The sequence below is a fragment of the Camelus ferus genome, chromosome 1 (assembly GCF_009834535.1).
Source record: "Camelus ferus isolate YT-003-E chromosome 1, BCGSAC_Cfer_1.0, whole genome shotgun sequence".
Lineage (NCBI taxonomy): Eukaryota > Metazoa > Chordata > Mammalia > Artiodactyla > Camelidae > Camelus > Camelus ferus.
This window is the reverse complement of record NC_045696.1, coordinates 106,031,615-106,046,982: the sequence shown is the minus strand read 5'-3', so window position 1 is coordinate 106,046,982 and position 15,368 is coordinate 106,031,615. Positions and strand designations below refer to the sequence as shown.

General features: G+C 42.2%; 1 protein-coding gene and 1 long non-coding RNA gene across 8 annotated transcripts in view; both read right to left on the bottom strand.

Moving 5' to 3' along the window:
• CEP70 (centrosomal protein 70) overlaps positions 1–7,274 on the bottom strand; it is a 61,079-nt gene extending 53,805 nt beyond the window's left edge. For 4 of the 7 annotated variants that reach the window (XM_032487647.1, XM_014553055.2, XM_014553052.2 and 1 more), the window contains exons 1-2: positions 7,102–7,273; positions 5,095–5,197 (exon numbers count right to left, since the gene is read on the bottom strand). Coding sequence is in view for 5 of the 7 variants with exons in the window: in XM_014553055.2 (XP_014408541.2) it covers positions 5,095–5,103 (9 nt within the window). In the remaining 2 variants the exon portion in view is untranslated. Of the gene's footprint in view, positions 1–5,094; positions 5,198–6,602; positions 7,056–7,101 lie in introns of those variants that run through there. The other 3 variants (XM_032487656.1, XM_032487630.1, XM_014553054.2) reach the window with 2 other exon arrangements.
• Positions 7,275–9,076: 1,802 nt separating this feature from the next.
• Positions 9,077–15,004, bottom strand: LOC116665988. Its single transcript, XR_004322832.1, has 2 exons — positions 14,719–15,004; positions 9,077–13,025 (listed from the first exon to the last, which is right to left on the bottom strand). It is a non-coding gene; the product is annotated as an uncharacterized LOC116665988 (long non-coding RNA).
• Between the last annotated feature and the right edge of the window lie 364 nt (positions 15,005–15,368).

Sequence of the window (15,368 nt, the reverse complement as noted above, 5' to 3'; positions counted from 1 at the left end):
TAAAATACATAGGGAATCTCAAGGGACCCTGAATAGCAAAGACAATCTTGAAAAAGAACAAAGCTGAAGGACTCACATTTCCTAATTTTAAAACTCACTGCAAAGCTACAGAAATCAAAACAGTGTGGTATTGGTATACAGACCAATGGAGTACACTAAAGAGCCCAGAAATAATTTCTCATATATACTGTCAAGATTTTCAACGTGAGGGTCAAAAATTATTCAATAGGTAATGGTCAGTCTCTTCAACAAGTGATGCTGGGAAAAGTGCAAAAAGAATGAGTCTGGACCCTTACTTAACACCATATACAAAAATTAACTCAAATTAGATCAAAGACCTAAATGTAAGAGCTGAAACTATAAAACTCTTAGAAGAAAACACAGGGTACAAGCTTCACAACCCTGAATTTAGCAATGATTTCTTGGCTATAACACCAAGGCACAGGCCACAAAAGAAAAAAATTGACAAATTAGACTTCATGAAAACTTAAAACTTTTGTCCATCAAAGATATTGTCAACAGAGTAAAAAGGCAATCCACAGAATGGGAGAAAATATTTGCAAATCATATACGTGATAAGGGACTAATATCCAGAATACATAGAAAATTCCTAAAATTCAACAACAAAAAAATCTGATTAAAAAATGGGCAAAGAACTTGAGCAGACATTTCTCTAAAGAAAATATAAAAATGCCCAAAACACATGAAAAAATATTCAATATCACACTACCCATTAGGTAAATGTAAATCAAGACTGCAATGAGATACCATCTCCTACCTATTAGGATGGCTACCATCAAAAAAAAATAGAAATAACAGGTGTTGGTGAGGACAAAGAGAAAGTAGAACCCTTGTATACTGTTGGTAGGAATGTAAAATGGTGTAGCTGCTATGAAAAATAGCTGGATGGTTCTTCAAAAAATTAAACATAGAATTGCCATATGATTCAGCCATTCTACTCTGGGTATAGTCAAAAGCAGGATCTTGAAGAGATATCTGTACATCCATGTTCACAGCAGCATTATCCACAATAGCTAAAATTTGGAAGCAACCCAACTGTCTATCAACAGATGAATGGATATGCAAAAATGGTATATCCATTCAATGGAATACAACTCAGCCATAAAAAGGAAGGGAATGTTTACATTAAGTTATAACATGGGTGAACCTTAAGGACATTAGCCAATCCCACACACACACACACACACACACAAATGTTGTATGATTTCAGTCATAAAGTAGAATGGTGGTTGCCAGAGCCTTGAGGGAATGGTGAGTTATCATTTAATGGATACAGAGTTTCAATCTTACAAGTCGAAAAGAGTTCTGCAGCTAGATGATGGTGATGGTAGCATATTATGAATGTATTTAATACCTTTGAACTATATACTTAAAAATGGTTAAGATACTAAGTTGGGCTTCATAAAAATAAGAACTGTTCTTTGAAAGATACTGTTATGAGAAGGAAAAGAAAAATCACAGACTAGGAGAAAATACTTGCAATTCATAAACAACTCATACCCAAAATACATAAAGAACTCTAAAAACACAATAAGAAAGCAAGCAACCCAATATTAAAAAGGGCACAAAATTTGAATAGACATTTCATCAAACAAGATACACAGATGGTAAATAAGCACATGAAAAGATGCTATAAAAGCTGTTAGTCATGAAGGAAATTCAAGTTAAAATCCACACTGTGAAACCGCTGCACACTTATGTAAGTGTCTAAGACAAACTATACCACGTGTTTCTAAAGATGTGGAGGAACTAGAACTCTAATACACTGCTGATGGGAATGTAAAAAGGACAGCAAATCTGAAAACACTTTGGCAGTTTTTTATAAGGTTAAATATACACTTACCGTAAGAACTATTCCATTCCTAGGTATGTACCCAAGAGAAATGAAAGCAAATGTCCACATAAAGGCTTACAAAGCTCTTAAGACCTTTGTTTGTAATAGTCAGGAACTGGAAACAACTCAAATGTCCATCTACAAGTGAATGGATACATAAAGTGTGGTCTATTCATACAATAGAATACCTCTCAGCAATAAAAAGGAATAAACTATTGATGCTTGCAACAACATGGATAAACCTCAAAATATTTAAGGCTGAGTGAAAGAAGCCAGATAGAGTACATACTATGACTCTATTTGCATAAAATTCTAAAAAACAAAAAACTAATCTACAGTGACAGAAAGGTCAGTGGTTGAGGAATAGGAAGCTGGAAAGACGGATTACAAAGGAAACTGGGGAGTGTTGGATAAACATATTCACAATCTTGATTGTGGTCATGGTTTCACAGGTATATATGTATGTCAAAACACATCAAATAGTACATTTTAAATACGTTCAGTATACTGTATAACAAATAACTCAATAAAGCTGTTTTAAAAATAAGGTTTCCCTGGGGGAGGGTATAGCTCAAATGGTACAGTGCATGCTCAGCATACACAAGGTCCTGGGTTCAATCTCCAGTACCTCCTCTAAAAATAAATAAATAAGTAAACCTAATTACCTCCTCTGCCAAAAAATAAAAAATAATGTTTCCCTGAAATTAAAAAAAAAGATCTGAAACTACATATGGAAAGAACCTATCAAGTACTGACCTCAGAACAACCAATACCAAGACACATTTTAATAAAGTTACTGAATTTTAAAAGAAAAAAATTCTTTCGTCATCTAGAAAAAAAGGAACAAATGACTTATAAGGGGAAAAACTGGATTATCATCTGACTTTGATACCAATGCTTTATACCAGAAGAAAAAGGAGTACTATATTTAAGAAACTCAAGGAAAAGAAATGTGAGCAAAGATTTTATAGCAGCAAAACTTACCTTCAAGTATAAAGGGCACAAACTTTTACCAATATGAAAGAACTCAGGAATATTCCTTCCAGAGCAATTTAACAACAACAACAAAAAAGCATCAGGTAACCAAAATGGTTAGAAGGACATCAACATACACACTGGTGGTATGTATTAAATATACCTGTAGAACTAAGGATAAATGAAGGCTAAGAGAGAAAAAGTAGAACATGTAATGACTATATGCTTTGACAATGCAGATATAATAAAACTATTTAAAAAAAAAAAAAAAGGAAAAAAAGAGGAAAGAATAGGAAGCACATGAGTCAAAAAAAAGTTTAATGTTTTCAGTAATCATATTGGTGGTGGTATCAGTAACATATTTCTGATACTGTTAGGTGTGTAATATGAGATAAAACTAATGAGTAATTATGGGACATTCTAATTCCATCATCTTCTATGTTCTCAAGAACCAGTATTCTTCATATAGAAAAAAGGTACTGCAGATATAATAGAAAAATTAAGTAAAGGCTCTGCAGTCCCAATTTGACCTGGAAGTATTCATATGAACTCATTAAATAGTTTATCTTTAATGTGTGTGTGTCTAAAGATAGTTAGATAAAGTTTCCTAGCTCTGTCTACTGAAAAGCCTAAAACAGTGACTAACTCAGGATCTCTGGTATATAATGATCTTAAAATGCCATTTCCTTCTAAAAGAAACCAGAGTTTCTTGAAAAAAATGTTGATTTCAGATTTGGAGACAGAAATGGTTCAAGATTATCAGTCACCGAGGAAGATATTAAAGACTAGTGAAGTCATCAAAAAAAATAGGCTTGAAGAGGCTCCCCTCAGCCAAAGATGAGACCACATGAGCTTTGAAAATAATTGCAATAAACTGAAACCCATAGTGTTCACATTCATGATGTCATACTGACATTAGATTCTTTAAAAAGAACTGTCTTCAGAAGATAATTTTCTCAAAAATTGGTAAATGGAAAGAATGAAACATTTATGTTGCCTTTCCTAAAGGAATTATATTGCTGTATATTCAAATGATAGATAAGGTACTAATATTCCAACTAAGTTAAAAAAAAAAAAACATGATACAATTGCAAACTTCAATGAACAGATAAGGCATCAAATATCAACAGGTGCTGAAAACAAAGAGAAACAGTAAGGTATTCTACGCCTCCTATGGTCTTGCCAAACACCATGTAGAGAATTACCAAAGGGACTGAATCTGAGTCTGATCCAGTCTTGGATCCAGCTATCAATGTGCAAAAATTATCCAAGACAGGGGGAGGGTATAGCTCAAGTGGTAGAGCTCATGATTAGCACACACAAGGTCCTGAGTTCAATCCCCAGCGCCTCCTCTAGAAATAAATAAGTAAACCTAATTACCGCCCCCCAACCAAAAAAATAAATAAATAAAAATTTTTAAAATGTATCTAAGACAGGGAAACATAATGAACTGTATATGAGTATGCAATCTGCAAAACCCAGATTGTAGGATATACAGGTCAAATGACCCAAGTTCTTCATCAGATAAATCGTAAGGAAAAGAAAATAGGGTGAGCATCTATAGATTAAAAAAGATTTTAAAAATTTAAATGAGCAACACTACATTATAGTGCCAAAGAATACAGATTTATGAAAAAACTTTTAACACAAGGAAGCAATTACTATAAAAGTCAGAAAAATGGCTACTAATGCAAGTACAGAAGTAGTTGTGATTGGGATGGAGCAAAGTCTTGGCATGGCTAGCATGGTTCTCCATCCTGACCTGGGTGGTATCGACTTCATAATCTTTCCTAATAAAAATTCATTTTTTTAATAAAATGAATTTGTTAAATAACAATAAAAGCAAAAGTAGAGGAAATACTAACCAAAAGAAAGCTGGTATAGCCAGATTGCCTGGGTTCAAATCATGGATTCTGCCGCACAACCAAAAAGTACTGATCTGTGCCTCAATTTCCTTATCATAAAATGAGGATAATAAAAGTACTTTACTCACAGATTCTTGTGAAGGCTAGGAAAGTGAATATAGAAAAGATCAACAGAACAGTACCTGGCACACAGCAGGACAGAGGTGGTGATCAGAGTTGGCGACTAGCTGTGTTAATTCTCTAATTAACCTCTCTAGGCTTCAGTTTCCTTAACTGAGTTTAAAATATCTGATAGGATTATGAGGAGTCAAAAAGAAATATATTATAGTATTCCATAAATAGTAGATCCTTCCCATGGCCTCTCAACATCCAGAGAGTCACCTGTCACATCAGACATACCTCAGTCATAGCACATTCCTCTTGCACTTTTCACCTGGTCATTCAAGTTGATCTCAACGAAATGATCACCCAGTGAGTCTCACGTCTGAAACTGGATCTTCATCTAGGTTTCAAAAAGATAAACAGACCTGAATCTTAAAATATTTAACCTCCTAGTAAGAATGGTCTTGTGTTATTCCACTAAACTGAAGCTGGAACAACTGAAGTAGCTGCTAATGGACATTGATGCTCATTATAACGTGCCTTTGCCCTTGTCTTCTTTCCCCTTATCTTTCCTCTTCCTGCTTTTGTTGAAATGTTTAGCTGGGAGTCCAAATCTTTCATTATCTATCAATAATTCTGATTCTGGATTCAAAAGTAGAATATTCTAATTGGCAAGGGTACTAAAATGAAGCCCTCTCAGACAGATACCACCAAATACAGAAGATAAAGGCAGAGAGAACCGTCACAATTTCACCTGTGACCAAGCCCTCCTTTTCAGAGGCCCATGCTGTGAAATTAATATGCCAATAGTCTGCAGCAGCCTTTTCCCCACTTACAGGCTGTAACAGGACACAGGTGTGGAACTCCGAGTCACTAGAAAAGACCCAATGCTTCCTAAGTCCAAAGCAGAAGCTGCAATGAGCTTCAATCAGTCTCATAATACACCTGAAGTAAGACTGTGGGAATAAGAATTGCAGGGAGAAGCAGACGGTTTGTACAAGGCATAGAAAGCCAAGAGAAGAGACGCAAAACAGTTTTACCTTCTTGCCCTGTCCAGGTTTCACAAGAACCCTTTGGTAACTTGCCCTTTCTAGGTCTGAAGCCCCTGCAACATGCACCATACATTAAAATGTAATTATTTTTCACTACTTTTTTGGGAACAAGCTAGAAATTAAGCATGGCCAGTAGCTGTTCTTTCTCAAGTGAGTCACATAAAAATCTCTAATTAGCTTTCTCAAAAGTATCTCACTTTACTGCAATAAATGGAACACACAATGCTTTCAAAGTCTCTATTGTCTATTAAATGCAAAAGCTCTTTTCCAAAAATATGCCAACATGCTGTTTAACGTTCCTAAGAAGAACTGAATCTACCACAAATAAGGAAACAGAATTGGGATTGGATCTCGTCTCGACCAAATATGTCTCAGGAGAGGTTATATAAAGGGTCAAACATGACTCTTCCCCTTTGAAGCAGAAGCTGCGGACAAAACCCTAGTCGGCCACCTCTTCCCCAAGGTGGGATAGGGAAGGCCCAAGTCTACCTGGCAATACCAAAAGTAAGAATTAAACCCCATGCAGAGGATTGAAACCAATGTGGGTAATGCCTACACAGAGCTTAACATTACCATGGTTAGAAAATAAAGTAATATAGAAACTCTTCTGTTTGGTCGGTGTTACGGGTCTCCGAGCCTTGCAACAACTCCACCTCGTTGATTTCCTTAATAAAATCAAATTAAACTCCGCACAAAGTAAGAGGCCTCCCGACCGTGGAATGAGACTAACAAACCGAAGAAAGGGATACTCACCTAACCCGTCGCGTATCCCCCACCTTCTGCTCCGAGCTTTCACTAGCCACGCAACCTTCTCAGACACCTTGGCACTGAAAATTTGAGCAGGCTGGCCCTAGTCGACTATCGGAGATGGATAAACCAACTACAACTTATCCAAAATCCAGTCTACGCCGGGAATCACTCCAAGCTTCATACTTACTGCCTCGTTTAACCTTCTCAGCCACCATGACAGGCAAGAATAACCAGCTGTATTCTACAAATGAAGAAACTGAGGCGCTGAGACATTAAATGAGAAGCCTAAGATAACAAACGGCGGATTGCCAGAACTCGATTGCCAGTTCCCCTCCTTATCCTGGGATTTTTAATTGGCGCAAACCCGTCCCAGGCGGCTCCTCTCCGGGGACCCCAGCAAAGGTCAGTTTAACCGCTCGCAAGGTACAGGTGGGGCCAGTTCCCGGGGCTCCTCAGGGAGGGGCTCTACCCAACGCCTCGGTAAACCCTGAGGGCCGCTCACCTTCCTCAGCCGCCGCCTCCCTCCAGCAGCGAGCCCAGCTTGTCCGGCTCAGCCGCCTCCGGCCCCGCGTCTGCGACCGTTACCGCCGTGGGAGGCTGGCCAATCGAGCCCGAGCGCGTCGAGGGACCTGCTTCGCTCAGCCTCTGAACGCCCGGGCGACTGTCTCGGGCTGCCGTCGGAGGCTGGGACTGCCCCGAGTCCTCTGGTTGGCTCCGCTGTTGGGGGCGGGGCTTACCAGAACGTAGGCGGGAGCGTGCTGCGCTTGCTTTGTCGTCTGCGCGTGCGCACTTCCATTGCAACGAACGCTCTGGCCGCGCAAGCACTTTGTCATTTACCCGGATCCTCTTTTGCAAGGGAAACTTCAGAAATCCACGTTTGAGGCGATCGGTGAAAAAGACAGGTCCGGACCACGTGGCAGTCCTCCACACACATACACATGCGGTGTCTGTGAACTCTTGCTGCGGGGTCTGGTCAGCCTGATCTTTGTGTTCCAGACCTGGCTAAGTACTGCATCGCCTGGCATTTGGAGGATGCAAATAAGTGTTTGTTGATGACGTTTTTACCCTCCCATTCAGCATTTTCCAGATCTCCACAAAGTGTCAGGCAATACATCAAGCTCCAGAAATGCAAAAGCGTCTGACTGGAGACATTCAAAGTCTAGTTAGGGAGATGGATATATACTCTGAAAGTAAGGTACAGTGTGATAGGCATAATCAGAGAAAGGTGCTGACTAAAACAAAAAACAACAAAAAAACACACACACAACCTAAAAGTTGAGAATTATGCTTTATTCAGCGGACATACTGAAGATTTATGCCCAGGAGAGCGTCTCTCAGATAGTTCTGAGGGACTGTTCCCAAAAGGTAAGGGAGGGGCCAGGATATATAGGAATTTTGACAAAAATAAAACAGGTGTTGGAACATAAAAGATTACTGTTAAAGAAAAGCCAGACATCTCAAGTCAATGAATTTAGCACTCTTCTAAGTATGGGAAGATGCAAGAGTTTGGGCTCATTGAAGTTATTCCTTTGATATGCACCTTAACTGTCTAGGGCCAGTATCTTATCTTCTCCATCCTGAATCTCTTCAGGATGCACGTGTGGGTAAGGGGGAGCTGCAATGGCTGATGGCTTGAAAGACACGACATCCTTTGTTTACTAATCTGGCAGGCGACATTCTTTGTCCACAGCGTGCAGGGCACACAAGAGAAAGCGGAAGATTTACCTCAGTGGGTCACTGGAGTCTTCCTCAACCAGTAGGTCTCAACCCTGGCTGCACACTAGAATCGCCTACGGAGTTTTGAAAATGAATCTCAGGCCCCAAACCAATTAAATCAGAATCTGCCAGGTGGCACCCAGGTGTCAATGGTTTGTAAATCTCCCCCAGGTGATTCCAATGTGCAGCCAAGCCACAAAACTGCAAACCTAGAGAGATGCATAAGAAGGATTCTGAATGGTGAACAAGAGTTCCCCAGAAATACATAGAGGAAAGGTATTCAGAGAAAACTTTATGTGCAAATTAAGACAATAACTCCAAAACACATTATTAAAATGAGTAGTTCACAAGTGCTCAGTAAACCTTGCTCTTTTTTTTTTTCCCTTTAATTAAACCTGGGCCCCATTGGTACAGCTTATATCTGCCCTCCCCAAAAAAACCTAACCCCCAATGCACTGGCAAATATAATGGGCTTCCTGAGGAACTGAGGAGTGTGTTGCATCGTTGGAGAATCAGAGGAAGGCCTTAGCAGGTGTGCTAAGGAGCTGGGACTTTGTCCTGGAGGTGATGGGGAACTATAGATTAGTTTCCAAAAGAAGTATAAAATGGAAAGGTTTTTGTTTGGGTAGCTTTAATCCTAACTTTCTTGCATCCTCACATATAAGTAAAAACTAAAAAAAAAAAAAAAAAAAAAAAGCTCCATGGTGTACAAATATGATGACTGCTCTTTTTTTTCCCACAAAAGGAAGTCAACTCAATCCTCTGTTTCTCACTTTAATAAATTCAACATCTAAAAACAGGTCTCCTGTCCACCATTTTCAAAACCTCATAGCGGGTTAAGTGATCCAAAAATTCCGAACGGAAAATCCAGCTGCCATATACTTGAAGGGAAGGCCGTCGGCCATTGTCATTGCATCTTATAGCCACACGATGTCGCTGTTGACAACCTGTACTTTCCAATTGGTCGAAGGACGCAGGCTGAGGATAGCAGGTTCCACAAGGGCCAACAGGGATCTTCTACTGAGGGGTTTAGCCATGGTGTGTCTCACAAAGTGGTCTCAGGGTCACAGCTTTTAGGGTTCAACTTTTAGGCCCACACTCAGCCTTCTTCCAGGCAGCTAGAGCCACTTTGAATTTTGATCTCTTTGTCTGCCCCATGCAAGTATGTCCTCACCCCACCCCTACCCCCTGCCCTCTCCATACTTAGCTATTCACACTAGCAGTGGATTTTCACTTTCAACCCTTGAAACTTAAAGAGTCTCACTGCTTGCCTTTTCCAAGATAATAAGGTGACTTACCCACTCTTCTAAAGGTAGCTGCCCTAATTATGGCCAGGAAGCCAAACATCATTGGTCAGTTAGGATTATTTTGGCTGCAAATGACAGAAAACCTGATTTGAATTGTCTTCTTAAGCAATAAGGAAATTATCTCACATAACAGGAAATCGAGAGACATACAGACTTTGGGGTCGGTTAATGCAGTGGTTCAACAAGTGATTAAGGGCCCAGTTTTTCTCTGCTGTAAGCATTGTAGGTTTCAAATTCATATGAAAGTGATGTTCTAGATGTCTGACCAGGAGCAATCAGGATCACATGCTTTCTTTTCCATCTGAAATCCTTCCTTCTGGGTTTTTGAGCCAGTTAGGTCACACAGGCAGGTCCTCTGCCTCTACTCAGTAACTGGCCGGCAAACGTGCAGATGATTTAAGTATGGGTCCCAGAAGGGAAAAGGGTGACCATAATTGGAATCAGCAGGGGTTGGGGCCTCCTTGAGTCACGTGGATTGCAAGATGGAAGCATGGCTACTTGAGTAAAATTGGAGCCCTTGAAGGGGCAAGAGGACAACGGGTGCTAGATGGATGATCACCAGTATCCCTCCCAATCTTCAAAGCACAAAAGAGGCTGATTATTCTCTAATTCCTAACAACAGAGCCTCCCCCTCATCACTCCTGGATTTTGCATGTAGCAAGTGAAGGGGAGGAACTCTATAGTACTGTCCTCCAAAGGAATCCCTTCTTATGAACCCCTAAGGACTTTCCAGTACCTCTCTTTACTAGAACAGGAAAGGACTCTGCACACAAGTTCAGTCTTTAGCGCAGCATCCTGCTGCACTGGTCTCAAGAGTTTTCTATGGGCCTCACCTACCAGGATTCTAATGGTTCCGAACACTCATTTAACATTCGTTCATTTACAAAAGTTTATTAAGCATCTGTTACGTACCAGGGGTTGAACTAGATGCTGAGTTCACAGTGGTGGGTAAACCAGGTGTAGTTCCTGCCCTCATGAAGCTTATAGTATACTTGGGAAGAGAAATACAAAACAAATACAAATAAGCACATAATTATAAGTGCTATGAAGGAATAGAATAGGGTATGTGGAGGAGGCCTCTCTGAGGAAGTGACATTTAAGCAGACATCCAAAGCCTGTCTTCATTCAGCTTACTGCTTTCCTCTGTGCTATGACTTCCCAGTATAAATTACATCCGACATCAGCAAATTAAAACAGATCTCTTCATTTCTAAACTTTTAAACTGATTCTCAAAATTTCTTCTGGGTATAGAACTACCAGATTTCTCCCAACAAGGAGTATACCGAATATAAATGGCATTTGGTGATGAATTCTTGAAGATTCTTCAACTCACAAGTCTTTTAGACTAAGAATTCTTTATTACAGTAATACATTTGCTCTGCCTCCCCCATGAGAACCTGAACTTCTGGGAACATGGGTCATACCTCACTAAACTTCTTCCAGCACCTGGCTTAGTCCCTGGTACACAGTAGGTGCTCAATACAGAGTTGAATCGCATTGTTAAATTTGAGTCAGATTTATACAGGGGCATGCACCCTCAGTAGCCATTTTCCAATATGAAAGACAAGAAGCAAATAACTCAGGCAAATATATTAATAACAAATGCTTAAAGAACCCATACAGAATAATAATAGTTATATTAATTGACCCTTAAAATGTGTCAGGCTCTGGGCTAAGCACTTTCACGTTCTAACCTGTTGACTCTTCACAACTTTAATGTAAATACTGTTATTACCTTTACTTTACAAATGATCCAATTAGAAAACAGAAATTTTAAAAATGACTTGCTAAGGTCACACAGCTAGTATGGCCGAGCCAGGCTCCAGCATTCAGGCTCCACTAACCACTTCATTAACCACTTGACCATAGCACTTCTTACAATGGGCGTGTGCTCTACCATAAGATTGCTGTACGTACTTATTTCAGCTTGCAATGATTTCATCTGTCTGTGTATTAGTTATCTATTGCCACATAACAAGGTACCCCTACTCCTAGCAGCTTAAAATAAATATTTATTATCTGGAAGTTTCTGTGGCTTAAGAATACAGGAGTGGCCTAGCTGGATGGTCTGGACAAATCTTTCATGAGGGTGCAGTCAACCTGTTGGCAGGGGCAACAGTCAGCTCAAGGTTCAAGTGGATTGAAGGCTTTATTTCCAAACTCACTCATGTGGTTGTTGGTCGGCCTCAGTTTGTTCCTTTTCAAGCAGGCCTCCCCACAGGCTGCCTGAGCGTTCACACATGGCAGCAGCTGTCCACAGAGGGAGAGACCAAAAAGAACGTGCGAGCACCTAAGACAGAAGCTGAAGTCTTTTTTATAATCTAACCTTGGATGTGACATAGCATCGCTTCTAAACGTGGGCAAAACTACACACGGACGTGAATACTAAGAGGTGAGGATCCTTGCGAATCATCTTGAAGGCAGCCTACCTCCACCTATATGCTCATTTTTGTGACTGCCTTCTTAGCGAGAATGTAAACTTCCTGAGTAGGGGAGAAACTATCACTGCTTCTCACTGTTATATTCCCTGGCAGTGCCTGCCACATAACAGACTGTCAATAAATGCTAAACAAAGGTAATGATGATGGTGATATGAATTACAGAGGATGAACTTCCTAGAATCCTGTCTTACCCTCAAACAAATTCTCAGTTGCCTCTTATGGTCATTTAAATCATTTTTAAAAGCAGAACTGTATCATTCCCAAGAATATGTACCCATGTATATAATTTCTATATAACTATAGAAGGTGGACTTGGATGCAAACACACAAAATTCATGAGGATGCTGGCCTTTGGGGAGGAGAAGAGAGTAATGGTGCTGGGGTTGAAAGTCAAATGGGGCTTTAGCTGCCATGTTTTCTTCTACCGGGATTTTTTTATTGTGCCAATATTTAATAATGGTCAGTTCTGAGTGGCGGGAATAGGGGTATTATTTTCTGTACTTTTCCGTATTTTTTAAATTTCTCAAAAGAAACTAGATACAAATTCTTAAACTCTTAACCAATTGGAACAGGTACCTTAGAATGTTCCTTAGGCACTTAAAAAGCACCTTCCTTTGGTTCTTTCCTCTAAGGGTGTGTCTACAAACCCCACTCTCCAGATGACAGACCAAAACCTATTTTCTCCTGAAATTGTCAAACTTTTCTGGTTTGAAGTTCTACAAAATCACCTCGGTTTGCTGCTCCTCCACTTTCTGTGTTTGTGTAGACAGAGCCAGAGCCTCCTTGTGCTGAAGGAGACAGGCCCAAGCAGCAGCAGCCTGGCAGGCAGCAGGAGACTGTGGTTACTGGCACTCGTTTGGACACATGATCCTCTGAAGCCGGAATCCTGGATCCTGGGCTCGTCTGTAAAGCACTCGTGCCTCTTCCTTTAACACAGAGCCAACAGTCATGCTGGACCAGTACTGGAAGGGCACATGGAAAGTTTTAAACTGGTAGGTTTCAGATTATGTAACTTTTCCCTTTTATTTTGCTCTCCATTCATGCTGTTTAATAAGTTCAGCAGGGGAAGATATAGCACAAGTGGTAGAGCACATGCCCTAGCATGCACGAGGTCCTGGGTTCAATCCCCAGAACCTCCTCTGAAAATAAATAAGTGAACCTAATTGCCCCCCCCAAATTAAATTAAAAAATAAAAAAAAGAAGTTCAGAAAAATCAGTCAATCTGTTAAAAGCCCTCTTTTCTAAAGGAAGCCCAATGAAAACATGTACTATTGTGAATGAAAGCATTTTGAGCGGCTATCTTAAAATAAATCACTGATGTCTATGGGCATGTTGGTGAGAGGCAGCTTAAGAGGTTGGAACAGCATCCAAGTACTTCCTGGGAAACAAGGAAACATGAGAGTGGAAGTAAGCTCAAAAGCAGGATCAGCTCAGGTAAGTAAGTTTTGTACCCAAGTTCAGTACCTTTCACAGTGTTTTGTTCAGACCTGACTTCTTTCCATAGCAATCCTGTTTGATAACAAGTGACTACTCTTACCTCTAGTGTCCTGGGCCCAGGGAATGTGCAGGTAGAAAATACAGCCGAAAGTGGTATGTTTCTTAATTCCAGGTATCCCAGAAACAATACCCAAAGAGGAAACAGTGGCACAGAGCAAGCCAACTCTCAGTAGACCTTGAGGCCCAAGAAGACGGGAGATTTGACCTCCAGTAGACCTTGAGCTTCATTATATGCTCATTATAATGTATTAACATGGTGAATGACACACCCACAGGCGCCATGATGGTTCGAAGACTGACCATGAAAGGTTACAGAGAGGGTGGTGGTCCAGTTCCTGGGAATCCCCACCCCTTCCCCAAAGTAGCTGGAATAAACCTCTTAGTTGTTAGAATACAAAACTAGCAATACTACGCTTCTCGGCGTTTCTTGCTCCCTTACCTTCCAAGGCAACCCACACACTATCAATGGAGCATGTATCTACTTTTACTTTAAACGAAACACCCAACCTTACACCTCTTGTCCTTTCTGTTACCTTCTAAGATGGCCTGCGCTCTTGTTTGCGGAGCGTACATCTTTCTAAATAAATCTACTTTTACTCATCTATGGCTCCCTCTTGAATTCTTCCCTGCACTGAAGTCAAGGACCCTCACTTTGCTGGGTGCATCCCAGGGACTCAACTGAGACCTGGGACATGGCCATCCTCTCACGCCTCATTTATTTTCCTGTATCACTTGCACACCTGAAAGGAAGTGAGACAGAATTCCAGGTGCTGCAAGTCTTCGGGCCCGGGAAATTTTCCTTAAGAAATGATATTTGAAGAACAATCTCAACAGTGGAAGTTAACTAAGGGAAGAGGCAGGAAGGAGGTTCCAGGCAGAGGGAAGATCATCTGCAGAGACCCTGGGGTGAGAAAGACCTTGCGTCATTTGAGAATCTAAATGAAGTCAGGGGAGACAGGAGCAACATCAGAAAGGGGCCTCACGCCCACCCAAAGGAGTTTTGGTCTTTAAACTAAAGAAGCGTCTACCTAGTTTCAAGGAGGGAACGCCCCCAATCCGATTTCCTTACACCACGGCTTCAGAGCAGACAGGGTCTGGTTTTGCCCACCTGATTCTCCCCCAGCGTCAGGCCAGAGACGCCTCTCAGCTGGTTCTTACCTACGGCTCCCGGGAGGGGTGAGGAAGGGCCTCCGCAGAGAGCGCAGAGCCGGCCGCGGGGGCAGCGGGCGGGGGTTGGGTGGCTTGCGCTGCGCGAGGCGCCTCCGGGGACCTGAAGCGCGACAAAGAGTCGGCGCGCTCGGGACTCGCGCCGGCCGAGCTCTCGCTTCCGCGGAGGCTGCGCCTGACTCTCGGCGAAGGGACGAGGCCACGCGGCCTCAGGCGGCCAAGTCGGCGGAACCCACCCGACGCGGGGCCCAGAGCCACCCGCGGCCCACGGCGCGCAGGTGAGCCGCACGGCCCAGGTGGGCAGCCCGGCCGGCCGGAAGCCCCTGCGCGCAGCCCCGGGCGCCCCCACTGCGGCGCGGGCGGCCGCCATCTCCGGGCGGCGGAGGCGGGCGGGCGGCGCGCCGGGCGGTGGGCGGTGTCTCCGCGGCGGTGCAGCCCCGCGGTGAGGCCCGGGCCCGCGCGGAGGGTGGGGGGCCCGGGTGGCTCCTGGCTGCCTGGCAGCGGGGAGGCGGGGGGTCGGGGACCTGGGCAGGCGGCAGGGCGCCCCCGCCCCGCCAGGCCCTCCGGCCACGGCTCCGGCCTCACCCCCGACTATAAATTCATCCTTGTCGCCGTCGGAAAAGTGGAACCGCAAAGCACAA